At 35.1% G+C, this 27,775-nt stretch overlaps 1 protein-coding gene across 1 annotated transcript; it reads right to left on the bottom strand.

Moving 5' to 3' along the window:
• Positions 1-24,855: 24,855 nt before the first annotated feature.
• Positions 24,856-26,944, bottom strand: LOC113326606 (premnaspirodiene oxygenase-like). The gene is made up of 2 exons (XM_026574302.1): positions 25,942-26,944; positions 24,856-25,849 (listed from the first exon to the last, which is right to left on the bottom strand). Exons 1-2 carry the CDS (start codon positions 26,812-26,814, stop codon positions 25,235-25,237), a joined length of 1,488 nt encoding a protein of 495 aa, XP_026430087.1. The 5' UTR covers positions 26,815-26,944; the 3' UTR covers positions 24,856-25,234.
• Positions 26,945-27,775: the final 831 nt, after the last annotated feature.

Here is a 27,775-nt window from a genome sequence, read left to right as displayed (position 1 = left end):
ATGGGTGGATGGTGCTCTGTCGTCGCCAGAAGAATGGTACGTGCCTTTATTGGGAAGTAGAAGTTATCACACCATTGCCATTATTTTTGCAGGTGGATATGAAATGAACAGTATGCAATAGGATTTCGGGCTCAGGTTTTATCATCTGATGCTCATTTGAGGATGTTGGTGTGGACAATTAAAAAAATCATTTTTTGGGATCATGGTTTTTTTTTGGGACCTTGATTTTATTTTGGGTAAGACATTAGAAGTAATTCTAGGTCATCCCTTATCTAGATATTTATATTAATACATGAATTATCCTCCAGATTAATTTTGGGTAATGATTAGTTAGTGCTAATTATAGTTAGTTTAATGATTAGTGAGATGATTAAGTTAAAGATAATTAGTGAGATTAAAAAATCAGATGGGTTTTTGTTTTTTAAAAGAAGTAAGAGAGTAAAGTTAGAGAAGATGAAGAAGGAAAACATGAAAAATGATGGATTTACCAACCACGGTATTTGGGTACCCAGGTATGCTTCAAACTTAGATAATGTTCGTTGAATTGCTCCAAATTTTCAAAAAATTGTAAATTTTTAGAGTAGATTTAAACTTGTTCGGTTACCCTATGTGAAGAACAGGTTACCGAATTCATCTGAAAGTATAATTCGGTTACTTTTTCCAAACACGCAGGTTACCGAACTCGCTCTTTAATGGAGGTTTTTAGTCGTTCGGTAAACAGACATGTTACCGAACTTTGTTTATAGAATTTACAGAGTGATGTTCGGTTGGTTCGCAAACTTTAACCCAACAGCATATCTAACTGAACTTCACATGTATGCAATTAGTGAAGAGTTCGGTTTGTCAAGATTTTTTGCGAACAAACCGAACATAGTGGCACAAGTTCGGTTAAATTGAAACTCAACATAGTAGGCAAAATAACACATTTCGGTTACATTGGATTTTTTTTTTTTATTTTTGTAATATGGGTAGAGTTCGGTTACTGGATAGTTTTAGAAATTTTGCGAATCAACCAAACAGAGTAGGCAAAGTTCGGTTAAATCATAACTCAACATAGTGGGAAAAATAACACAGTTAGGTTCCATTGGCTTTTTTTTATTTTATTTGGTATTATGGGTAGAGTTTGGTTACTAACTAGTTTTAGAATTTTTTGGGGACCAACCGAACACAATATATTGGTTTTCAATGAGGAGTTTGGTTGAAACTATTTTTTGCGAACCAACCGAACTCGGAGTTTTGTTACGAAAAATTAAATTCGTGATAACTGAAGTGTTCTTCGTGTTATTGGTTTCAGAATGTTCAGTTACAAAAATAGTTTTTTTAAAACTATTCCTCACCGAACATGCCACTTTAACTTCCATTTAAACCATATTTTGATAATTTCTACTCAATTTTCCCAATCAAAAAACGAATTAAAAAGATTGATGGGTTTTACAATCGAACGAGCAATGTCAAGGAAAGAGATAAGAAGAAGAGAATAATTTATTTATTTTCAAAACTAAAAAATTTCGATTTCTCTTCTGTTTTTGTTTTTAATTTTGATTTTGGTTAATAAATTCATTATTAGATGTATATGATTAGATTTATATAGTTATTAAGTTAGTTTTAATTTAAATTAAAGTAAAACGTATTTATGTATTTACCTAACTTTAGGACACCCCTTATAAGTATAGAGAGGTTGGCATAATAAGACCATGGTCCCCCCAAAAAAAACATGGTCCCTAAAAAAATGGTTCAATTAAAAGGCTGTCAAAGAGATTTTAGATTATTATTCAGTGTGTTAGAGCATTGCTCGGTTGAACCCACCAAGCGTTGGTATGTCAAGTTTGGTTGTCGCTTGATTATGTACTAGAGTCAACTTCGTATAGGTTAGATTGAAAGTATTATGATATGAGACATTAGATGTATTATGAAGACTTGAAGATGTGAAGAAGCAAGGAGCTACAACGACAACAATCATCCTTTCACTTGAGGTTAGTGATATTTGACTTGAACTGTTTCATTCCCTAACGTATATTTCAAGTCGTGCATATTGAAAACATAACTACGAAACATATTTGAACTCTAGATAGACATAGTATTAAGGAATACAATACGAGGTTTATTGTTTAACCATCAAACTTTGTAGATAAGACATCGCCACAATCATTTGAATGTTATTGTGATTATGTATGGGTATGAGGTGAGGATTTCATCCTAGGGAACAATGTTTACATGTGTTCTAAGGAAGTAAGTTCATAAATTTGTTTGTGAACCGAAAAGGAAATTGCCAGGTGTTATTGGTTTTGTTATTCATTGCATATATTATGAACAACCAACATGTGTGATTGAGTATAACCGCTCACAACTTGTTTGTGTTCTTGGTAGAACTATTCACAAATGCCTGACTTATGTATTGGTATGACTTTTATTAGTGAAACCGATCTTAAGTAATCACCTGAGATGGTATACTCGGTTTGTGTTATGTATGACCAAATTTAGGAAAGGGGAACCGATCCTAGTAAGAGGTGCAGTACATCACAAAGGAGAACCGATCCTTGTATGAGGTGCAGTAAGGTTTATAACAGAAAGGGGAACTGATCTTATGGACATGTGCAACACATATAAGTTAGATACCATATATATGTGGGGAACCGATCCTATTACCTAGTCGACCGAATTTCAGAAAGCTAGTGTGACTATTCACAGTACTCACGTGGAGGTAGAACCGAAATTTGTTTTGGTAGAACCATTAAACCCATGATTGTGATTGAATATTTGTTTGATCAATCACATAGTTCTTGAAAGTCAAATGAACCAATTCTAAACTTGTTTGGAAGTGTGGCAAATCGGTTTCAAGGTTGTAAGTGTGAAAGAGAACTTACAAAGTAAGGATATCGACATATTTTTAACACGTGTTGTGAATGTTTATTTCTTTAATTGTTCAAAGTTATTCCTTAATAGCTAAAGGAAGAAAATCCCAGGATCGAAACATAAGTAAGTTAAGAATCTTTTAATTAAGGTTATTAATTTCATTTTGCAGGGAAATATAAGAATTAGTAATGTGCATTTACTAATTAGATTTTTCGAGATATTTCGATCACTATTTTTGGACAAAGCATTTCCAGAAATTATGGAAACCGAATTTGTTCTTTAATGAATATCTTGAGAATATTTTCGGTTTTAGAATTACCTGGTGTCCAAACTTCCTTGTCTATAAATACTTGAAGTTTGCCTTTCTAGCAAATCAATCCTTCGTAACAACAGACTTCCTCTTTTGTTGTTTTTGATGGTGTAGCCGCCTATTCAGAGAGGAGAGTAACCTAATTAGGAGAAATCTCTTACGGACGCTCAGTTTAAAGTCTTCTTTGGGATTAAGAAGCTCTAGCGTGTACCGTTGGTGGGAAACTAGATAATTCTGTTTATCTTTTGTTTTCGATTGATTTAATTGACTAACGGTGGTTGAAATATGATTGCACCTAGTTTGTTTATGCTTGAGAATCTTCTCTTCTGATATAAGATTCACTCAAACTAGTTCAGAGTTTTGACGAGGATCTTTAGACTGTTGTTAGTTCTAAAGACGATCTTGTGATACTCTATTGTTAACAGACTCCGTTCTGTGCGTGATTGATCACAAGAGATTCAAGTGATTGTGTGCAGGTTTTTATTGAAGATTTAAGAAGATTTGAAGACAAAGAAGATATTGAAGATCTGACTTAGGTTTATAATCTTTGGTGTGCACATTACTTGTTTTGGTAAAAGAGGATCCAATTAATAATCGGTTTATGTAGATTGTATTGATTAATTGAATAGATCGGCATCGACAGAATTCTTTGGATTAAGAGTGTTGTTGGCTTAATCTTAAACGATTACTTCGGTAATTGAACATAAGATAGATCTAAGAACCTGATGAAAGAAGTTTATGTTAAGATAAACGGAAGAGCCTTTGTCCGACTCGTATCACTTGCTTGAATAGAGTTGATACCAAACAGATTTTTTGTTCCTTTACTGTTTGGAATACGAACCAAACGAATTTTTCCAAGTAAGTGACTTATTTATAAGTTGGAGGCGTGGGAATACAGTCGGAACTAAGTGAACTATAGGTTTAGTTCCTTGGTTTCAACTATACGAAGTTAGGTGTAATTTTGTTTAGCGGCTTAATCCTGAGAGTATCCAATTCTGGACAAGGTCCCGGGATTTTTCTGCATTTATGGTTTCCTCGTTAACAAAATCTTGTTGTGTCATTTACTTTATATTTCCGTATTATAATTGTTTTATTATAATTAAAGTAAATTACACAAACCTTAACTCCTGTTTACTTGACAAGCAATCCTATTGTGTTTGGTTAAGTCCGAACCTTTGTATGAAGTAAACATAATTCGTTGTTGCATTGTCTCGATCTCGTATCCATAGACGATCACACGAAGTGTGAACCGATTAGTTGTATTGTCTCGACTCAGTCAATAGACAATCACTTTCGGAGAAAAGACTTATAGGTTGGAAAAGTTTTAGCTTGTGGTAGATTTGGGTACCCTCGCCTTTTCAATTGATATCAGAGCCGGCAAACACGAAAAGATCTAACAATCTGTGTTTGGTGCGATCCAACCTATAAAAACTGAATCTAATGACTGATTCAGTTAACGTACCACCAAGATTTAATGGGACTAATTATCCATTATGGAAATCGGCTATGAAGGCCTTTCTTCAATCCCGAGATTTTAATACATGGTTATTAATCGAAGACGGATACCAACGTCTGATAGATTATTCGGAGTCTGAGTTTAAACGCTTAGCGTCTTATACTCTTGAAGAAAGAGTTCTTGTAAAGAAAGATTCTGATGGTTTGAATGCCATCATACATGCAGTTAGTGATGATCTTTTACATCTTGTGCTGACTTGTAGAACTTCTAAAGAAGCATGGGATATTCTTGAGACTGTATTCGAATGAGATGAATCTGAAAAAGAATCTAGACTTCTCACCCTTTCATTTAAATGGGAACATCTCAATATGGATGATAACGACACTTTCGAGGAGTTTAACTCTAAAATTTCTGAGATTGTTAATGCATCTTTTTTCCTTGGAAAGGCCATACCTGAAAAGGAAATAGTATGCAAAATTCTCAGATCATTACCATCCATATACGAGTTTAAGAAACATGCCATAATAGAAGGAAATGATTTTTCTACACTTTCTCGAAGATCTCTTGTAGGAAAGCTAAAGATCTTTGATAGAGAAATTCTGTTGAAGAATCAAACTGAGAAACGTTGCCAAGAGGTTAAGGCACCCGCTGAAAAAGAGCTTGACTCAACTATTGTGTGTTTAGCGCAACGAATTAAGGACATTTTATCTATTGATAAAAGTATTCCTGATATACTATCAGTTCGCCATAAAAAAGGGTAATGATGAAGTACAATGCTTCAAGTGCCGAAGAATCGGACATATGGCAAATCGTTGTCCCAGCAGAAGAACTAGGAAGTGCAATAAGGCGTATGTCTCAACTCTTGTTGATATTACAGAGGAAGAATCCAATGAAAAAATAATTAATTGCAATGCACTTCTTGCCAACAATAATTGTGATGATTCCGGTGAGTCTGATCAACTTCTAGAAAAACTTGAGTTGGGGATTAAGGAAAATAAAAGGTTAAGCCTGGAACTTGAAATCCTTTGGAAGTTTCCTTGAGATAAAACATGTATGGTAAAATCTGAAAAAGAAAAATTTGGTGAAATACCAAAAGTATCAGAAACAAGTACTTCTGATAACAGGACATCACGTTCTTTAAATGGAGGAAATAGCCACACCACAATCTCTCGTGGAAACCTCTATCAAAATAAATTTATCAAGACTCTTCTTAAGGTGATAAATTTTTTGAAGGATGATAAGTTTATTAGATATCAAAGAGAAATTGCAAAATTCTGCAATCACAAGAAAGAACGCAAGGACGCACAATCTATTGTGCTTATAAGTCATCCAAAGGATGTCTTTGTTACCTATGGTGATAGTAATTCTCACCTCAACACAAACTGATTGTGTTGAAGAATGCATCCTCACTTATTGCCCAAAAATTCTGATTGTGAGGAAGCATAAATCTGGGCAGGTTGTTCGTAACTGTTTGTTAAGTGAAAAATATTAGATATCTTTTATTTTCGGAAAAAATAGTTTCGGTTTCCATAAACCAAATTATTCCTTGATTTTCTCCCATCTTATATAGCTTCTTCCCGTCCGAAAGAAGTATCTTACTGCAATGGAGTAACTAGTAAAAGAAGAGTCATCTCTTGGTGATTTAGCACTCTGTGCATCAGTTATGACTGAAACTCATGATGTTCCTCTTCATGATAACTCTCAGGACTCTCTAAGAAAACAGATTCACTCTGTTAAAGGTTGTATTAGATATCATGAGATGATGATAAAGGATTCAAAATAAGTACTAGCTAATCTTCATTCTCAACTACTGGAGATGAAAAAATCTACTAAAAAGGGAACTGCTCAGAGGAATTTGAATTCAGTTTTAGAATGCAATCTTCACAAAAATTGAGAGAGAAAGAATACACATCAATTTTTGATTTCTTTCATTGATTGTATTGGTCTATTATGAATAAACTATTATGAATAAAATTATTTGATTTATAATTTTTCTTGTGATAGTTTTTGGTTTACATAGCATGTAGTTGAATGCTTTTATCTTATTGCTATATATGTTTATGGGATGTTTGATTTCGGTTTTACTACCTTAATATTCAATCTCATATATTATGAACCCTTGTGGTTTGGGTGACTTTTTGATTTAGGAGGATTAAGTTCTATCCCATGTTGGTAGGCTTTTCAAAGAATCATGAGGGGTTATGGTAGAAACAATATGTGAAAAGGTCACAATATGTTGAATTGGTTTTGGTTTAGCATAAAAGCATACGTGTTTCGACGGTTTTCAACTTTTGCTTGTAATTGTTAAAACCAATTTTCAACCTTTCTCTGGTAAAGGTCGGTTGTTGTTATTATTTTGTTTATGCATAAGTATGACAACATGATGATATTTCGATATCAATTCTCCCTGAACGAAGATGCAAATATATTGGAGAAGTGGATGCGAAATTTGAAGTAACAATCTTGTTAGTTAATTGTTTTCCTGTTTAAGAAAAGCCTGACTTTATATCATATATATTTATTGCTTTTGCTTAACAAAATTTCTGTACAATTGATGTTTATCCCATGATGTGTGTGTGGATGTGTGTGATTCAATTGGGTCCGTTTAAAAAAAACTATTGTTATCTTGCTTTATTGTGTGGTATCAATTCTTTAGGCTTACAAAAATTCGGTACAATTGATGTTGTGTGTGATTTAATTGGTTCCGGTTAAGAAAAACTATTGTTATCTTGCGTTTGTATGGTATCAATTATTTAGGCTTACAAAATTTCGGTGCAATTGCAGTGATTTTAATGTCTATGTTGTTTCAATTGCTTCCGGTTGAGGTGAATAATTATGCAAGTTGATTTATGATTAGTTTGTATGAATTATTTATGGCTTAATGAAATAAAAGGTGTACGGGATGAGTTGTTTAGTCATATCCTAATGCTTTCAAGTCTTCGCAATACTTGTTGACACTTATTATTAAGTCATTGAGTTAATATGCCCCTTTTTATATGTTGATACTTATTATTAAGTTGAAAATAAAGTCTCACTGTTATAAACGTGTAATTATGCAAATAATATCTAAGGTAAATCTCGTTTATTATTGGGATGTCCTTGTGTCTAGCCCTATAAATAGAGGATCTATACGTGTGTTTATGGTACTGATTAATAGAATTTCTCTCTCTTCTTCCTCTTTATTTTGTGCCTCTTCTTCTATACTTCTCTATTTTACAAGACGTTATCACGCACGTAGCTCTAATTATTGAGCAATAATTTTTTTTTTTCCTACACCCTATTTTGGGGTAATTTGTGTTACCTCCCTTAGCGAAGATTGTAATTTGCGTTGCCTCCCCTGCAAAAATAAAATTTGCAAAACCTCCTCTAGTTAGGTATTCCGTCCATTCCAGGTTGGCTGACTCAGCAACACCATACATGTGAAAAAATTTTATGCACGTGTCAAATACCAAATCCTTTTTAGAATTATATACGCCTATAGTACCACGTGCCCTCTTTCTTCTCCGCCACCGATTCGTTCTGCCTTCTCTCTCACATTTCTCTCTGCTTCTTCCACCTAAATATTGCTATTGTTCATCTGCAGCATTATCGCCATCACCAACAACATCGCCTCCATCACAAACTGATACACCTGCTTCATCAACAACGCCAGAATTTGGATTAAAAGAATGTAGAAACAAACTAGATCTTATCTAAGCTCATGGGATTTCTCGGTTCATCCATGTGACCATATTAATACTGATCGTGTTTGGATTATTCATTTTAATTGATACGTGGGTTGTGTTTAATTGGTAATAACGAAGATTTTCATTTTAGCTTGGAAATGTTTGATTTTCTCTCTGTTAAGTTATGGGTTTTAATTTATGGTTAGTCTTTGGACAAAGTTTATGCCCAGAAAATTATGGGGAAAATTAGGTTGTTGTCGTTCGTTTTATGGAAATGAATGATAGAGATTGATAATCTAAGTTATCGTATCGAATTGGTGGAGTTTCGAGGTAAGAAATCAGGGAAAGAAAACAACGTTGGAGTTGTATTTGCTGCCAGAAATAAGCCAAGTGATGCTACTACTACCGTTACTTTTATGTGATGTTCCCTGTGGTTTTTGCATAAATTAGAGTGTATATGTTTAGGAATATTGGGTTTCTCTTAGAACGTGAAATTGTTGGAGGGAGGGAGATACAGTAAGCTTAAGAATCAATAGAAAGCTCAAGTCTATATCACCAGCAGAACCTAAAGAAAGTGCTTGTGGAAATGCCTGAGCGATTAGTTTCTCGCTGATTTAAGCTCAGTTGACATTAGTTTCCTGAACTAGCATTACCGTCAGCAAGACAATAGTATATCCAACAGCTGGAAACTCTCTGATTTACAAGACTATGTCGCGCAACCACCGGAGAAGAAAGATGGCACGTGGCACTACTTGACACGTGTATGATTTTGGAATGGACTTGATCTGACACGTGTGTAATTTTGCCCGGCGTATAGTGTTGCCGCGTCACCTAACCTGAAATGGACGGAATACTTAATGAGTGGGGGTTTAGCTAACTTTATTTTTGCAGGGAAGATAACTCAAATTACTAGCTAACTTTATTTTTGTAGGGAAGGTAACTCAAATTACTATCTTCGTCAGGGGAGGTAACACAAATTACCCCTTATTTTCTTGTAGTTTTCTTTTGATTATAACTATTTTCTTAAAAGAATCATAGATAGTTTATTATTATGAGGGGTATATAGTTAATCGTCAGGTGATTTTTTTTGAAGCATGATATTTATTAACTTATTAGAGGGTACTCAATACCCGAAAATTCAGAAACAGTTGCATCGGAATGCCAATAAAATTTCAAATACATGATAGTGAAGCAAAATCCGAGTACGAATCTCCGTATTAAAATTGCAACGAGGATAGATGTTGGAATTGGCGGGGTGGATTTGGATGAGGTTGTCGAGGGTACGAATACCTTCGACGAATGCTTTCCACAAGAAAAACTGTATATTTGATGGACATTGCTGAATCCATAAGAACTTGGATGTTGGTGATGTGTTTCGATGCAATTGATCAGAGATATATCCAAATATTGCGGAGTGTTGCCCAATCGATATCTGTCTAACTCCTTGTTTTCTGGCGTTATCCATAACTTCAACCTAAATATTTAGCTTTTAAGGTGACTTGAAGTAGAATCATGTCTCTGCCCTTGAAAGATGTAGGTCTAAATGCTACTAGTGCTATTACAAAGACTACTAAAACTGAAATCGAAATACAGGCAAAACCACAACTACTACAACTTTTAAAGCTACTACCGCTAAACATGTACTGGAAGATACTAAATTGGAAGGTACAGAAAAGGAAAAACAGATTATACCTACACTAGTACAATACAAATAAACTGACAACAACTAATAAGTAAAGGTGTCGATTCATAGGCCCATTCACATACCAAATAAATTTTGTGTTTGCTGTTGTGATACAAAGAAATGTTGAAGCTGCGATTTTCCTGGGATTGTAACTTAAAGTTCCAACATGTGCATATGCTGATGTTATGCTGCTTGAAGTGACAGAAATGTCATCTTGGTCAAGATTCACAGGTGATGGAGTCACCAAGCAGGCTTGTACCGTTTCGCTAGAAATGCTCCAAGATTAACAATTATCCAAATAGGTAAATGTGAGCATTGTTGTGAAATTGCAGGTAAGGACAGTCAATCTAGATGAGGTTGAGGACTAAAATCCTCTGTTTGAATATCCTGATATTGGTGCAGATGAGGTACTACGCTGAGGATGAAAACAAAAATGTATTTTCATTGTATGCCAAGGATAAAGCTTAAATTTTTTATCCCAGAGACTATATAGGTAAATCCAGTTAAAAAATAGCCACGAAATGACCTATCTAAATCAGAAAAACTCTATAAGAAAGCTCCATTTCCTTGGACGAAAAACCTAACAAACCAAAGGAGACAACTAAACCTTAGCAAAGAACTAAGTTCATAAACACAATGAACAAAGCAACTCAAATCTGAAAGACACAAGGCAGTGATACGAAAAATAAGAAACGATACCACCAACACAACTGAACCAACAACTTAAAGCTGAAACTAACTGGTGGTTTTAAACAATTGCCTTACAACGTCCAAAAAATAAAATGAAGAGAAAAACATCAGAGATAAACAATCGGGAAAACCAGGGGGACTTCACTAGCCCAAGAAAACTAAAACATAAAGGAACAAACGAAATCTAGTACAGAATACAACCCACACAAAGCAGCAGACCATGGAATTGTGAATCAAGGTTTAGTAAAATACTAAGAAATTTTTGGCTGATTTGAGATATAGGCATGGAAAACAAATGGTTCCAAAGGATTTGAAGAAATCAGAAAGTGAAAACCAGTCTATGGGCATAACAGTTAACAATTCAAGCTTATAGCATAAATCTAACACCAATATATGAAGAAACAGGTAATCACATGGAAGCCAAAGCACGTTTCTTATACTTCTCCGGAGAGAGATTTGAGATATACCAACCTTAGATATTACCTCATATTGCAAAGATGGAGTGATTAAAGCAGCTTTAAATAAGGTTGGATACTGATGAAGATAGAAAACTCGGATGAAATTCAATCCCATCCATTAACATAAGTTGGAAAGTATGAAATCTTCAGGAAAAAAATGGGGGTATCACAATAAAATGGTAAGCAATCAACCACATGCAAGGCTTTCTCCTTGTTGCGCCACCAAGCATTAAGGGTTTTAGTATCCGCAATATATCATATTTTCTGTTCTTTTTGTTTTTATTGATTTTTATTTACTTATATATGGATATGCTCATTTATAAGCAATGGGTAATCGATTTTGAAATCGTTTTGTCCTTTCTTCTCTAATCTTTTGCATAGAGAAAGAAAAAAAATAAAGGCAAAATCCATTGAAAGATGGATCACGGTTTTAATCCATGATAAACCGAAATTACCAAAAGTTTGGGTTATTTCATGTTTAATTGCCTTTTTGGTAATTTAATTATGATATTCTAATTATTTTCTATAGAAAGAGGAAAAATAAAATCCATACAGTTTCTACTCTCCTAGTGAAACTGTAAATATTGGTGTTATCGCATATTTCATTATCATTACGGGAATTAATCCCGATTCATATGCATGGTTCATAAAGCTCCGTCCAATTAAATTTGATATCTTTATTCGTTGGATTTAGATCATGTGATTTTTATCTTTGGTTTCCATTTATTTACAAGGAACCATCCGTCAGATATAAGCTGGATTTTCCGTATGTGATATTCAAAACGACAATATCATTTTATTTGTCAATACAATTTTGTTAATTGTACAAACCAAATGATATTGGTTATTCCCAGTCAATTCACTTTAATGAGATGTAAAAATTGGCAGTTCAAAAACTTTTAGCCAATTATGGTTAGATTTCTATTCCTTCAAAGAAATCTTCACTAACAAAAAAGTAAATTTTTTATTTTACATAGAATACAATAATGGTTTTTTTATTTTTCTCAAAAGAATCATTAAAACCAATCGAAATTAGATTTCTTTATGGATCCTAAATGGATGATATTGGTTACCACGTATTCACAATTGCAAATATCAATTGATGCATTCATGAGGGAAACTGAGCATTATATTTCATCCTAGTGCTACTCTCCAAAATTGGGACCGTTGAACTTGATGTTGGAATACGGTAGGACAAAAGATCAATGGGTGCACACCCGGCTTGTTAGCCTATATCATTAGTCCTAATAGTGACTAAATTGATCTTGAATTTAATTTTTTTTCGAAAAAGAGTATCCAAAATCGCGTTCTAAGTTAATATCTTGTTGGCCCTATAGGTCACAAGTTTTGTCTTTTTGGAGTTTTATTTGCATATTTTATATGCTTTTGGTCGAACCAATAAAATTTATGGTTGACGTTAAATTTGTATGTCATCTAGACTACAATTTTATTTTTTAGGTCAATTTTTTTATGGCTCTTGAAGTCAATATCAATCGTCCAGAAATTATTATGAGTATCTATCCTTGATTGAATCGGATAATACTTAACGATTTTTTTCGTATATGAGATAAAAATATTTCCTCCATAATCAGGAGGAAACTATACACCACTAGACTTTGGTGTTCATTAACTTAAAAGTTATATCAATTTTTCTCCCATCACGATCAAATCGATTAAGGCTGTCATTATATGATTGGCGTGAAATTTCGTATTTTGCTTTTATATAAGTTTTTTTACTTTTGAAGAGGAAATTCCAGTCACATCTGGAAAATAGGTAGCATTTGATAAGAGGCTACGGGTAGTGTTCCAATTGAGTCTACCAAATTATGATTCACATTCTCAAATATTTTATTTTCTCACTTGAAAATAAGGATATTATAATGCCCGCGGGCACCGGTACCAGCAATTGATTGAATTTTTCAGGATATGCATAAAATTGAGAATTGTGTGGGCTCATAATAAGCTAAATATTTTCGAATATTCATTCACCGTAGCTACTGAAATAATAAAATATGGTGGTTTTGAACCCCACTGCAGAGGAATATCTACATATGTGATTGGTGGGCATACAATCCAAATTAGATTGGACCAATTTCTCAATAACACAATTTTGGATCCAAAACTTACACCTTAAAATTGCCAAGCCTATTACTTACAGGTTGGTGTAGTTATAACGCGTTATATGAGAAATATGTTCATTTTTAGGACGATTTAAGGGTTTTATTTCTGTTCAAATCCTAGGATTGATTCAATAAATTTTTGTTCTCTATGTATAATGGTTTTAGCGTGGTAGTCCTTGAAGGACTCATATTGCATTTACACAAGAAATATGATTGGGAACATATTCAAATTTGTAATCCATGTAGGATTCAAATTATATTCAGACAACCACCTGACTCGATTGTGTTAGGTTTTAACAATCCTTTATGTGTTTTTAGTCATTTGGTACAAAACAAAAAATCGGGATTAATTTGTTGATGATATCAGTGTTATAGGTCTCTTTAGGAGTCTTCAAAAACACAAACATCCACGCTTTAGCAGCATCAATTCTATTTTCTTTCCTTTCTTAAATCTGCAGTTAGAATTATGCTAGCATAAACTCTTCTTTGAGATAGACTAGAGTTATGATTTTGATGCTCATTTTTCTTAATACTCATGTAGTTGAGTTAGCATCCATACATCTTCAAAACTTGTACTCTTTTTCCTTCGTTTCAGATTTTGTCCCATGTGATTTTCCTGACAAGGTTTTAACGAGGCAACATCTCATTGACGTTTAATTTTCTTTCAAAATGTTGATATTTGTGCTCTTTTTCCTTCGTCAAAGTTTTTTCCCATTGGGTTTTACTGGCGGGGTTTTAGTGAGCCAAATTAATTCAACATGGTGGTCATCCAAGGAGGAGTTGTATCAAATTTCGGTTATTTGGTGGATTCCCACCATTAACTAGGTTATTTTGTTAGCCCAAGTCAATATAAAAACCCTTAGGAATTTGGATGTCATTCTGATCCACATAAGGCATGACCACAAATACAATTTTATTCACTTCAGGTACTGTATCTACATCTTGGTCCTTTGTTGAAGATACTACATCAAATACTTCTGCAAATCATCTTCGGGAAGCGAGCAATCCGAGAAGCAAGTTTTCAGTGTATTCAAAGAAGCATGAAGACCCGAGAACACTATCATTAGAAGACTAACACAAAAGAAGACTTCATTAACTGGTAAATTTCTCGTGAAAGCATTACTATCTCCAGCATTCAAGAAATTCGTTTGCCAAAATTGGGAAGTCTCAACTCGAAGATTTGCAAGCCAAGATACAACTGCATTACTTATCAGAGGGAGCATCATAGTAAAAGGTATTTTACTGGACTATCACGTTGTGCTCTTTTTCCTTCGTCAAGGTTTTGTCCCACTGGGTTTTTCCTTGTCAAGATTTTAATGAGGCAACATATGCATGTTCATCTCCGTTCTAAGTTTACTCACAATATTATACTCTTTTCCCCTCGATCAGGTTTTATCCCTTTAGGGTTTCCTGACAAGGTTTTAACGAGGCAATTAGCTTAGACACAATGTCATCAGGGGGAGTGTGATAAACGTGTAATTATGTAAATAATATCTAGAGTAAATCTCATTTATTACTGGGATGCCCTTGTGCGTCTATCCCTATAAATAGAGGCTCCATATATGTGTCTATGGTACTTTTTTTTTTTTTGATAATCAACCATTAATATTTCATTCCATTAAGAAATGTTTACATGATGGTTTTCAAGAAAAAAGTACATCATAAACATGAAACAAATACAATAAAAGATGCAAAACGTAAATAAATCGCGAAGAGAAAGAGCGATCCACAACGGTAGCACCCAAATCTTGTACGGAGAGATTGGAGAAGGAATGGTATTCGAAATCACGTTTCGACCATTTTGATTGATTTTCTTCTTGAAAAAGAGATGCTCCTATTAGAGAGGAGTGATTTGGCCAAAAACTCATGTTTAGTGAGAGGCCCAGAAACTCTAGATCTATTATTCTGTTGAAGAAGAACTTGATCTTGTCTCCGTCAAATCGCCCGATGTACTTGTATCTGAAAACGTGAGTCACGAACAAATCTGTAGAAAGAAACACTACAAAAGTGTAGATAAAATCGCTCTATTGGTGAAGAAAACAATCGTCCTAATAGAGAAGAAAATAATCGCCCTAATAGCGAAGAAAATTATTCAAAACATAAAAATAAAACTAAAAGTAGGAAATCTTTGCTCAGATCTAGCCCCTAAAGAACTAAATCTGAGCAAAGGAGAAAGAAGGCCATAAGTTTTCTTCAAGGTTTTTGAGAAAGGAGAGAGAAGAAAGAGAAGAATAAAAATTATAGTTATTTAGTGTATCTATGGTACTTGGTACCGATTAATAAAATTTCTTTCTCTCTTCTTCCTCTCTACTTTGTGTCTTCTCCTCTATTTTCTCTACTTACAATACTCACACCTTTTATCTTATAAACTGGTTAACTAAAAGAAAATAACTTCCTACTTTTTCTCAAAAAAAAAATGAATGTTTTATGAAAATTTGGAGGGCCAAGTTTTAAGTTATATACATCTGAAAAAATAAAAATGGGTCATGCTCATTGTATGTGGCCCGACCACCTTTGGTGGGGATTTTTAATAGCTACGGAGGTGTCCGTCTACTGAACACTTCACAACCGATTTACTGACGATTTTAGGTTTTAATTCTCTTTTGCACTCGATGAAATGTTTGCTTTCCCTTCTTTTCTTTGGTGATAAGAAAATTGATAAGTTTCTTGGGGGCACGTACAAATAAATTTAGTCAGATCGACTGAATGTTGACACTGAAATTGAAATGGTCTATAGAGTCAATGCAAAAGTTTATGAATAAAATTTGAAATTTCTCATACTAGTTAAAAATGAAATTTTCCATTAATAATAATAGTCTCATACTCTCTCCCCAACAACCTCAAAAAGCTGGGTATAAAAAGGAAATATCACATATGAACCTATAGCTTTGATGAGATCATTAACCTCTCTATCTCCAAAAGAAATGTTGCACAGAGTCTTGCCACGAGAGTACAAGAAACAGCATAAGTAAAATCCCAGCAAGTCCCCAAGATGAACTTCCGATTTTAAGCACAGATGAAGAATCCAAAGATGCCCCAGCTCCTCCTCCTCTTCCACTTTGCACCGATGGTGATGATGACGATGAAACGGTTTTAATAGCGGCTATAAGTCCGACAAGAACCATTGGTAAAATATATCCAGAACTTCATTTCGTCGCATAATTACGAATATCCGTCTTTCGTTTAATGTATAACGGCGAAAGTACTACTGATGAAACTAATGCTAATAATACCATTGCCACCGATCTATTGAACGAATGTTGTTGTGGCGCGCTCCGTAAAATTGTGTATCTGAGGCCATGAATGATGCCATGAATGCAGAACTTTGAGGATATTGTATAGACAATTTGAAACAGTGCTATACACTATACCAATCACCTAAATTGATGATAATAGGATCAAATTTAAGTGATTAGTAAAGAAGAAAGATACCACGAGAGCGGAATTTATAGAGAGGAATCTGTTCTGTAATTGCATTGTTACACGTTGTCCTTGGTGCCCAATCCCATGTGTGTATGACTCATTTTTATTATCGAACTAGCAAATGAAGTAATGGCTTCCTACACACAGGATAAAAATTATCCTACACATATAGCAAAAACCTAAATAAAGGAAATAAACGGAAAATTGGTCATTTGTCCAAATATTTTTAAATCACGGTTCAAATGGACGAGTAAAAAATAATTTGGGTGAAATGGCCAAAAAAAATAGTAAGGATGAAACTGGTTTCATCCTTGCTTAAATTTAAAAAATAGCAAGGATGAAACTTGATACATCCTGTGTAAATTAAAAATAAGAAAAAATATTTGAAAATGAGCACGATGAAACCGGTTACATCCAGCCTATTTTTACATTTTTGTCCATTTAAACAGTATCAAAATCTAACTGTCCATTTCATCCAGGAATTGTTGATTTTGGTCTTTTTAACCAATTTTGTGGGAAATAAAGCTAAATGCTAAATTTTCTTCTCGCAAAAGTAGCGGTAGGAAAAAGCCATTATAGAAGAAAAAGAACACAAAATTGGTTAAAAAGACCAAAATCAACAATTTCTGGGTGAAAAAGACTTGTACATTTTGATATTGTTTAAATGGACAAAAATTAAAAAGATACTGTTCAAATGGACAAAAATATAAAAATAGCCAGGATGTAACCAGTTTCATCCTACCCATTTTCAAATATTTTTTCTTATTTTTAATTTATATCAAGATGCATCCAGTTTCATCCTTGCTATTTTTTTAAACTTAAGCCGCGATGAATCCAGTTTCATCTTTGCTATTCTTTTTTGTCCATTTCACGCATACTAATTTTTACTCGTCCATTTGATCCATGATTTAATTTTTTTTGGACAAATGACCCATTTTCCGAAAAAAGAAACGACATATTTTACCTGACCAGTTTAGGGCCCATTAATTTCTTCTTTCAATTTGTTATTCAACGGGCTATGGGGGTGTCTAAATAAGTGGAAAGACCAATCTAGCCTAAAATTACCCTAATACTAAACTAATACTCTTTTTTATTTTCAAAAAAGAAAAAAAAAACAAACAAAGAAACAAAACCTGAAAACCTAAAACACACAAAAAAAATTACATATTCTTCTAATCTCTACAAATCTTCAAACCCTAATCATTTATTTTCTTTAATCATTTTGTCAACTATCACTGATTTGTAAGGTATATCCCCATCAAACCCATTCTTTTAAACTGATTTATTGATTGTTTTAGACATGTAAAACCCATTTAAAAAAAAATTAAAATCTCTAATTTCTTTACCTCCACGAAAAACATGCATCAGAATCAGTGTATAGGATGATTAGCGTCTACAGATTCTGGGTAGAAATCAGAATATATAAAGAAAAAACCAGAATCAGTTTATAAATGCGTTAACATAAACCGATTCTGGTTATTTTTAAGTTAGATATTAAGTCACCAGAATCGATTTATAGGATGTTCCTCGTCTACCGATTTGGGGTTTGATTTTTCTGTATAGTTTTATACCCAGAATTCGATTACATATATTGTCTTATCTACTAATGTTTAATATATCGATTGTGTTTTGATTTATTTTATTTTTACATAAAATAATATAAATATATTGTCTTATCTACCCAGAATTGTAAGAGTTTTATATGTGCATAATCGGTATCTCTGCAGGTGTTTAATATATCGATTGTGTTTTGATTTATTTTATTTTTTTGTAGAGATGGACTTCAATCATTTGAGCTTTTTTTGTCGGGCCATGGAACAAGAGGATGCTGCAAGGCAACAGGAGGTCGTGACTAGGAAAATGTTAAGTTCGCATATGGTAGGGATATGAAGTTAGAGCAGGCATTGGAACTTGCTGACCAGCTTGCATCGGAAAAACTCATTGAGCTCATCAAATTTGTCAGAAGTGGAGGGATGAATTTGTATCTCAGAGGACATATAAGACAAAGGGATGAAAATTTTGTAGCAGAAATGGACAAAGCTATAACAGAAGCTGCTTTTGAGGTTGCTGCTGATGCTGATGCCAATGTAGATGGTGCTTTTGTTGCCAAAGTTGCTGATGTTGTTGCGGGTGGTGATGGTGCTGAAAATGCTAGTGTGGTGGTGTTGATGCCTGATCTTTGGTGACTTTATACTTTATTATGCACTATTTAAGTTTGAAAATTAAAAATCTTGTTTTAAATTTGAAGTTTAATTTTCTAAGACTTATGGTTTGGATAATTATATTTATGATAATTATGCTTATAGTTTGGTTAATTATGGTATGCAATGGATTCATGGTACAATTGGTTTTTAATCATGATTCAAAAAAAAATTATGTAACAAGCCTATGATCGGTTTATATATGTTTAATGTATGATCTGATTCTTTGAGCCTTAGAGAAGTCAGTTTCCTATAAATTTTTTTAAACATAATCGGATTACGTATGCGAAAATATGAACCAATTGCTTTCGGTGGAAAGTTTAAATTTTGTGTTGATTTTTAAAGCTATAATCGGTCAAGGGAGTCAACCACAAACACCGATTTTCGATGGCATCAAACCATAATCGATTTTTATTGACATTTATGAATACTGATTGTGCTCAATTATTTCACCTTTTTCGAAAAAACTAGCCGCTAGGTCTTTTTATGTATAAAAAGACTTCATTCACAGACTCAATTTGCCTCAAACTTGCTCATTATATTCACTCCTACTCCATATACTCTATAACCACTCATTTCATACCTCCGCATATAAGCATGGCATCGTTTGACTCTACCGAATATTTGGCCATCATCAAAACATGCTATGCCAAAAGCCGAGTTGTAGATATCTCTCTCGCATGGGTAGAACCTGAAACCTTTTGGGAGAAAAAAGATCAATATAGGCGAGATTATGGAAATCAAGAGAGAAGAAGTCTTCAACAAATTCATGATAGGTACCAAGTTATATCCAAAAAGGCATATGTGATTTTATAGTTATCCAACAACGGACCTTCAACGCTAGCCACTTTAGCTTGTGCCCTCAACAATTTGTAAATATTTTTAGAGTTTTTAAGTTGTTTGATATTCTAATTATAACAACATACCAACAAAGTAAGTTTTTGTTGTGGTTTTGTAGCACGAAGTCGTAAGAGCGCGCTACAATATCCTAGTAGTAAAATTCTACCAGATGTATATACTAACTTTTTCCCTAACCAAATTAAGGGATGGGCTATAGTCCGAGTTAGCCCCTTTCTAGACCCGTACCTGATGGTATGAGGAACTACATGAAAGAAAAAGATCAATGAGAATAATACCCAATAAAAAGACGACGGAGAGCACCAACTTACCCGAAAGAAAACTTCATGTTTGATTATTTCATTTTTTTTTTCTCTTGCTATCCAATGGTGGTAGAGTTTATAGCCAAATACAGATTGAATTTCTATATCGGCTTAACCAATGAATAGGTAAAAGAAGTTCTCACCATATACTCACCTATATACCTCTAGCAGGGTAACACGACGTTTGAGGGTCAGAGTTAAAGTCATGTAATCTAGGGAACGACATAAGGGACAGAGTTAGAGTCACCATTGGACTAGGGCCATGGCATAATCTCAGTCGTCCAGTCTAAAAATAATCTCAGCCGTCCTATGGACTAGATTTGGTTGCTAGATTAGACAAAAAAACGTTGCACATTAAAAAAAAAGCATTGTCTATTTGTTAACACTATTTCTCTCTCTAAATATATCTCGCATATGAACTAGTAGCGAGATAGTTTCGCTGAATGATTTAACGCAGCCAAAATTACTTTCGCGGAATGGTTCAGTGCAGATTGATTTAGTTTTTGATCCGGTTGCGTTGTTCCATTCAGTGCATCTACTTTTTGCTGCTCCATTATGCGCATCTAGATGCTAGATTAGAACACCATAGGACTTAGCACTAGAACATTGATATAAGGGACGGGAATAATCATAATACATACTATCAGACAGGCAATTCATGTAATAATCATTACTTATTGCCAGAGATACACTCTTCAATCTAGAACTTAGAACAGATATTTGGAGGAATGACTTCAACACATAGAACTGTGGAGTCGACTTGTTATTTATACGAGAGAATATAATGGTTGTTACAACTGTTCAACCTATTCAAAAGCAACAAATGCTATTTTAATGCTAACTAAAGAACTGTAAGACTTATCTAAAAGCATATGCAAAATACTCGGTCATTTCCTTCATACACGGTATGCTAGTTGTTTCGGTTGAGAGTCTTCAGCAGATGAGTCTCTATCCTTAACACCTCCCCTCAAGTTGTACTTGAGTTGACGAATGTGCAACTTGTGCCGAATGTAGTGAAACCTTGGAGAAGAGAGCCCTTTCGTAAATATATCAGCCAGTTGGTCTTTAGAACATATGAACCGCACCTGTAACTTCTTTTCAGCTACCCTTTCTCGCACAAAATGATAGTCGATCTCTATGTGTTTAGTACGTGCATGGAAAACAGGGTTTGCAGTGAGATACGTCGCACCAATATTATCACACCACAGCGTTGGAGTTGGTGTAGCAATACCAAGTTCCTTAAGTAACGACTGAATCCAAATTATCTCAGAGGTAGAAATCGCTACTCCCCTATACTCAGCTTCCGTGCTAGATTTAGAGACAATCTTCTGTTTTGTGGCACTCCAAGAAATTAAGTTTCCACCAAAGTATACACAATATCCACTTGTAGACCGGCGATCATCTAGGCTGCCAGCCCAGTCCGCATCAGAGTATGTATGTAATGAGAAGTCCCTTGATGATTTTAGATGTAAACCATAGTCGATGGTATGCTTCAGATAACGAATGATCCTCTTCACCAGCTCCCAATGCTCCACCAACGGCTCATGCATGTATTGACACACTTTATTAACTGTCACTGAATTGTCCGGCCTCGTCAGATGTAAATATTGAAGTGCACCAACAACACTACGATACAATGTTGGGTCAGCAAACTTTTCTGAGCCAAGTTTCTGAATCTTGACATTTGAAGCTAATGGTGTAGTCACCGGTTTAACGCCATCCAACTTGGTTCGTCGTAGAAGATCAGTGACATATTTGCGCTGAGTTAAAACAATATCTGACCCTTTCCTGAGAACTTCGACACTCAAAAAGAAAGACAAATCACCCATGTCTTTTATAGTTAAAACAATATCTGCAATGAGCTTGGTAATCATAGATGGATCCGACCCTGTGACTATTATATCATCGACATACACCAAGACATATATAGTGTAAGAATCAGATAGCAGTACAAGCAAGGAACTGTCAGCAATGGAGGCTTTAAATCCAAGATGAAACAAGTAACTGTTGAGTTTCGAAAACCAAGATCGGGGAGCTTGTTTAAGTCCGTAAAGCGACTTGTGCAACTTACAAACATGATTGGGAAAATTTGGGTCTACATATCCCGGCGGTTGCTTCATGAAGACATTTTCTTCCAAATGGCCATGTAAAAAGGGATTCTCAACATCCAATTGTTTCAGCTGCCACTGATTCATCACAGCAAGTGATAACACAAGTCGAATAGTACATGGTTTGACAACAGGACTGAAAGTTTCGCCGAAATCAACACCTTCCTGTTGATTGAAGCCTTTCGCCACCAAACGAGCTTTGCATCGTTCGATACTCCCATCTGGGTTTTGCTTAACACGGAATACCCATTTAGACCCACCACATTCATGCCAGGCTCATACTTAACTAATGAGTACGTACAATTTTGAATAAGAGCATTGATCTGATCATCCATCGGTCCCCTCCACTTTGGATCTTGGTTCGCAGCAGAAAAACATGTTGGCTCCATGAAATCAGACTCAGGAGGAGGATACTTTGTTGCTGTCAAGCATAATTTTTGAATGGGTGAGATTCCTGCCTTAGCTCTTGTAACCATGGGATGAGTGTCTGCAACTTGCTGAATTGGCCGTTCAACTTCCTGCTGAACGTCGTGTTGTATCTGCAGATTGAAGTCTGTGGAAGAACTGCCTGAGACTGCCTGAGAAACATTGAGTGGTTCTATAATCTGCGTTGTAGACACCAGAGATCCTGGAACTGTTGGTGATGCAGAAGCAGTCGACAGCGCTGGTGATGATTGAGCTGGTGAATCACTGTGAAGAGGTGATTGCAGAGTACCAGTTTCTTGAGCAGCTGAGATACTAGTTTTTCCAAATGGATGAGAAAACGGTAAACTAGTACAAGAGGGTTTTATACCTGAACAAGACGATGGCATCTGCTGTGGAATAGGCATGAAAGGGAATGATCTCTCTTCAAAACGAACATGACGACTAATATAGATTATGTTTGTTCCACGATGCAAACACATGTAACCCTGGTGAGCACTTCTATAGCCTATAAAAACATACAGAAGAGATCGTGGCTCTAGTTTATGTTTATTGTATTGGCGAAGACAGGGATAGGCTAAGCAACCAAAAACTCTTAGAAAAGTGTAATCTGGTTGCTTATTAAATAGGAGTTCAAGAGGAGTTGTTCTCTCAGATTTGGATTTAGGGAGCCTGTTAATGAGATATCAAGATGTAGAGAATGCATCATCCCAAAGGACTGTGGCATGTGTGCCTGAAACAAAAGAGCCAAACCAGACTCAGTTACATGGCGAATAAGACGTTCTGCAATTCCATTCTGAGGTGATGTATGTGGGCAAGAAAACCTATGTTGGATTCCAGAGTCATTTAGATAAGACGTGAATTTTTTGTATTCAAGTGCATTATCAGATTGAAAAACCTTAATTTTATGATCTGTAAGATTTTCAATTTGTTTACGGAAGAGAATGAATGTATGTAATGCATCAGAACGTTGGACAAGAGGATAAATCCATGTAAAATGTGAATAAACATCCATAAAGAGAATATAATATCGAAAACCAAGTCTAGACAGCTGGGGTGAAACCCAAATATCAGAGACTATCAAGCTTAACGGCTTATCATAAACAGTTTCGCTAAGAGAGAAAGGTAGTTTCTTGCTTTTACTAACATGACAGGAGTGACAGAAATCAAAGCTATTACTTAAGACTGGAATTGAATTTTGATGACAAATTTCGGAATCCGTACGCAAGGCTGGATGACCCAAACGTTGGTGCCACAGTGGTAGAGTAGAAGAGACATGAGCTTGTGGCTTTATTGAAGGTGCTAGCATGTCTGTTCCCGAAAAGACGTAGAGACCATTCCTATTCATCCTTCGCAGCAGTGTTGCCCCCTTTTGCTTGTCCTTTACAACAAAGTAAGATGTGTGAAATTCAAAAAATACATCATTGTCCTTGCAGAATTGAGTAACTGACAGCAAGTTTGTTTTTATTTGCGGAACATGATAAATGTTGTTCAAAACAAAAGATCTTGACTTATAAAGGAAAGAGGCATTACCAACATTGGAAATGTTTAGTGCATTACCATTACCAACGTGTACTTGCTCAGTACCATCATACTCATGAGGAATAGTGAGATTCCTCAAATCTGGAGTAAGATGGTGAGTAGCTCCCGTGTCCGTTACCCAACCATTATCATTCTGTCCACCTGGTAATGCTATGTAAGCTGCAGTCTGACGTTGATTTTCATTTCTTTTCTCGTATCGAAACCAGCACCGATTGCCGTGTGATTCCTCTTATTACAAATTTGACAGACTTGATCTCCCTGATTTCCTCTTTGTTGATGCTGAGAATTGTTGTTGTTTCGTGGATTCTTGTTGTTGTTCCTCCTGTTGTTCTTGGTGTAAAATAGCTTTCTATCTTATCCAATACTTGCTTTGTCGTATCCAGTCCACCAACTTCAGCGAGCACTTCAGGTGTAAGAGTCGATTTTAGCCATCCAACCAACAGTGAATCACATGCCTCATGTTCTGTAAAATCTGGGTTGATATCATCACTATCAGGTAGGGTTCTAGCAGGCTTTACCTTGGTTCCATCAATAAAACCCGTGAGACCATATCCCATTAGGATAGGTTTGAACTGTGTCTTCCACAGAAGATGATTGGTTTCTGTGTGTTTGAGAGTTACCAGGTGATGAATCTGGATTTTTCGAAGGCTAGATGTTGTAGTCATTAATGGTGTTTTAGGGTTTTTTTTTGTGTTTTTACGGAAGCGTTGGATTGACGCTCTGATACCAACTTAGAACAGATATTTGGAGGAATGATTTCAACACATAGAATTGTGGAGTCGACTTGTTATTTATGCGAGAGAATACAATGGTTGTTACAACTGTTCAACCTATTCAAAAGCAACAGATGCTATTTTAATGCTAACTAAAGAACCGTAAGACTTATCTAAAAGCAGATGCAAAATACTCGGTCATTTCCTTCATACACGGTATGCTAGCTGTTTTGGTTGAGAGTCTTCAGCATATGATTCTCTATCCTTAACACTAGACAACTCATGTGCTTACACCAAACACACCACACACCACGCATACAATAACAAAAACAAAGAAAGAAAAGGTGCTTTTTAAACCAGACAGACACTTGGTCTGTCTTACAAATGGAATAAGCATTATTACTTGTAATTGTCAACATTTAGCCAAATCATGAAGGAACATAAGGGATCGGAATAGCTACCAAATCATATTTTCTTCTAACTGTTATACCATAGAGCTCTGTCATATCTAGATCTTCTGGTTTCCCTTCTCCACTAAGCTTCGAGTCAAAGTGGTACAGTAATTGAGCAAGTGTAAGTTCCACAACAGCTACCCCGAACGAAATCCCTGGACAGATCCTCCTACCAGCTCCAAACGGAATATATTCAAAATTGGTGCCCTTATAATCGACTGAATTGCCACGGAACCTCTCTGGTTGAAATTCGTCAGCGTCATTCCAATATTCAGGATCTCTTGCTATAGCCCATGCATTCACAACCACTTTGGTTTTCGCCGGGATATCATATCCATCAATCTCACATCTCTCCCTACATTCTCTTGGAACTAAGAGTGGAGCTGGAGGGTGTAGTCTCATGGTCTCTTTGACTACTAACTTCAAGTATTCCAATTTTGCAATGTCCGTTTCATCATGTTGTTTCTTCCCGTCGAAGACTTGTCTCACCTCAGTTTGTACCTTCTCCATCATACATGGATTTTTCAGCAGTTCAGACATGGCCCATTCTATTGTAGTGCCAGTAGATTCAGTTCCTCCAGCAAATATATCCTGACAAAAAAAAAAACGAAAAAAACAAAACAAAAACACTTTCATTTATGCATACGCAGTCATAATTAATTAAACACCGAGAGATTACTAACCGCAATGACTGCTTTAATATTATCGGTTGTCAATGGAACCTTAAGCTCACCACTGTCTTGAACCCGAAGAAGTACATCAACAAAATCTTCCTCTAAATATCTCAATGATCTATCCCTTTTGTGTTCCTCAATCATTTCTTCAAGAATCGTGTCGATCTTTTTATGTATCCTCGTAAGTTTCTCTTTCATTCCACCAATAAAATGAAGCAATTTCAGTGATGGGAATAGATCTTCAAAGGTAAGATCTGCCAAACTAGCGGCTTCTTGCAGTGCTGATACGAGCATTTCTTTATTTTTGCATTTATTACCGAATGCTGCCCTGGAGACTATGTCATTGCTCAAGGATGTAAGTTTCTCACTCAAGTTGATTGGAGACCCGGATTTCAATGAAATCGCTTGAATCATATTTGACACTTCTTCCTCCCTTAGTGATCTAAATGACCGAACCTTTTTGGCACTAAGGATCTCCATTGTAGAAATCATTCTTACTTGCTTGTAGTATTCGCCATAGGGAGATAGTGATATACCACTAGAATCATATCCAGTAATTTTTCCAGCAAAAAATTCCGGTCTATCTGCAAAAACCAAGTCGTGGGTGTTCATTATCTGTTTCGCAACTCTTGGTGAAGAGACAAAGACAACAGAAAATTCACCAAGTTGTAAGTGCAACAGGGGTCCATATTTATTGGACAAATATCTGAGTGTCTGGTGCGTCAAGCCTAACATGTTATGCAAATTTCCTACGAGAGGTAGTTTTCTTGGCCCCGGAGGCAGTTTCTGCTTGGTTGACATTTTTGTGTTCATCCAAACCATGAACAAAAAAGGAACTAAGAAAACTAAAAGAAGCATAGTTGATGAGAATTGTAGATCCATCAAAGCTGGATAGAACTCCAATTCAAACTCTGACAGGATTCCGATCGTTGAGGCTTGCCTCTTTTGCGAAAATAAAAGAAGAAGAAAATGAAAACCGGATTTGATAGTTATAAGAGAGAGATGGTTAGAATATGTATTAGACTTAGAGAGGGGTGTCCTCTTTTATAGCACAAACTTAATTATGTATTGTAGTATGAATCTATTAGTAATTGATATGTTTATACTATAAATTACGTTCTACTTTGAACTTGATAGTATTAAATTAAGGCAACATTCAGTTTAATTTCTTCAGAAAATCACTTGGAGCCACACCACAAGTGGAAATATAAACACAAAATTGGTTAAAAAAACCAAAATCAAAGATTCTTGGGTGAAAATGATATTTAGATTTTTATACTGTTTAAATGGACAAAAATGTAAAAAAAGCAAGGATGTAAAGACTTTCATCCTACCTATTTTTAAATATTTTTTCTTATTTTTAATTTACACCAGGATGCATCCAGTTTCATCCTTACTATTTTTTAAGTTTAAGTCAGGATGAATTCGGTTTCATCCTTGCTATTTTATTAGTGTCCATTTCACTCATATTAATTTTTACTCGTCCATTTGAACAATGTTTTAAAAATATTTGGATAAATGACTAAAATATTTTTGCAATCCCATTAGTAAGTGGATGGATGTGTAGCCTGGACAATCGAATGATGATAGGTGATGAAGTTCCAAATTTGAAAAACGATGTGCGGGGTTCTGTATCTTCCTTGGGTATAACTCCGAATCTAAAGCTGCTCTTTAGCTGAAGTGGTTCTCCGGGTAGCTCCCGTGCCCAGTTTTGTTATAGTGATATAACGAGTCTTTTTTGTTTTTTTGAAGAGCTGTAGTTTTTGCTCATCTAAAAGGCCTAGACAAAAAAAATTCTCACATTAAACGGTGAGGAAATCCTCGCTTTCTATTGGTCGAAATA

Source organism: Papaver somniferum, unplaced genomic scaffold (genome assembly GCF_003573695.1).
Source record: "Papaver somniferum cultivar HN1 unplaced genomic scaffold, ASM357369v1 unplaced-scaffold_10, whole genome shotgun sequence".
In the NCBI taxonomy this organism is placed as follows: domain Eukaryota; kingdom Viridiplantae; phylum Streptophyta; class Magnoliopsida; order Ranunculales; family Papaveraceae; genus Papaver; species Papaver somniferum.
The sequence above is the reverse complement of the archived record's forward strand: the minus strand, read 5'-3'. Positions and strand labels throughout refer to the sequence as shown.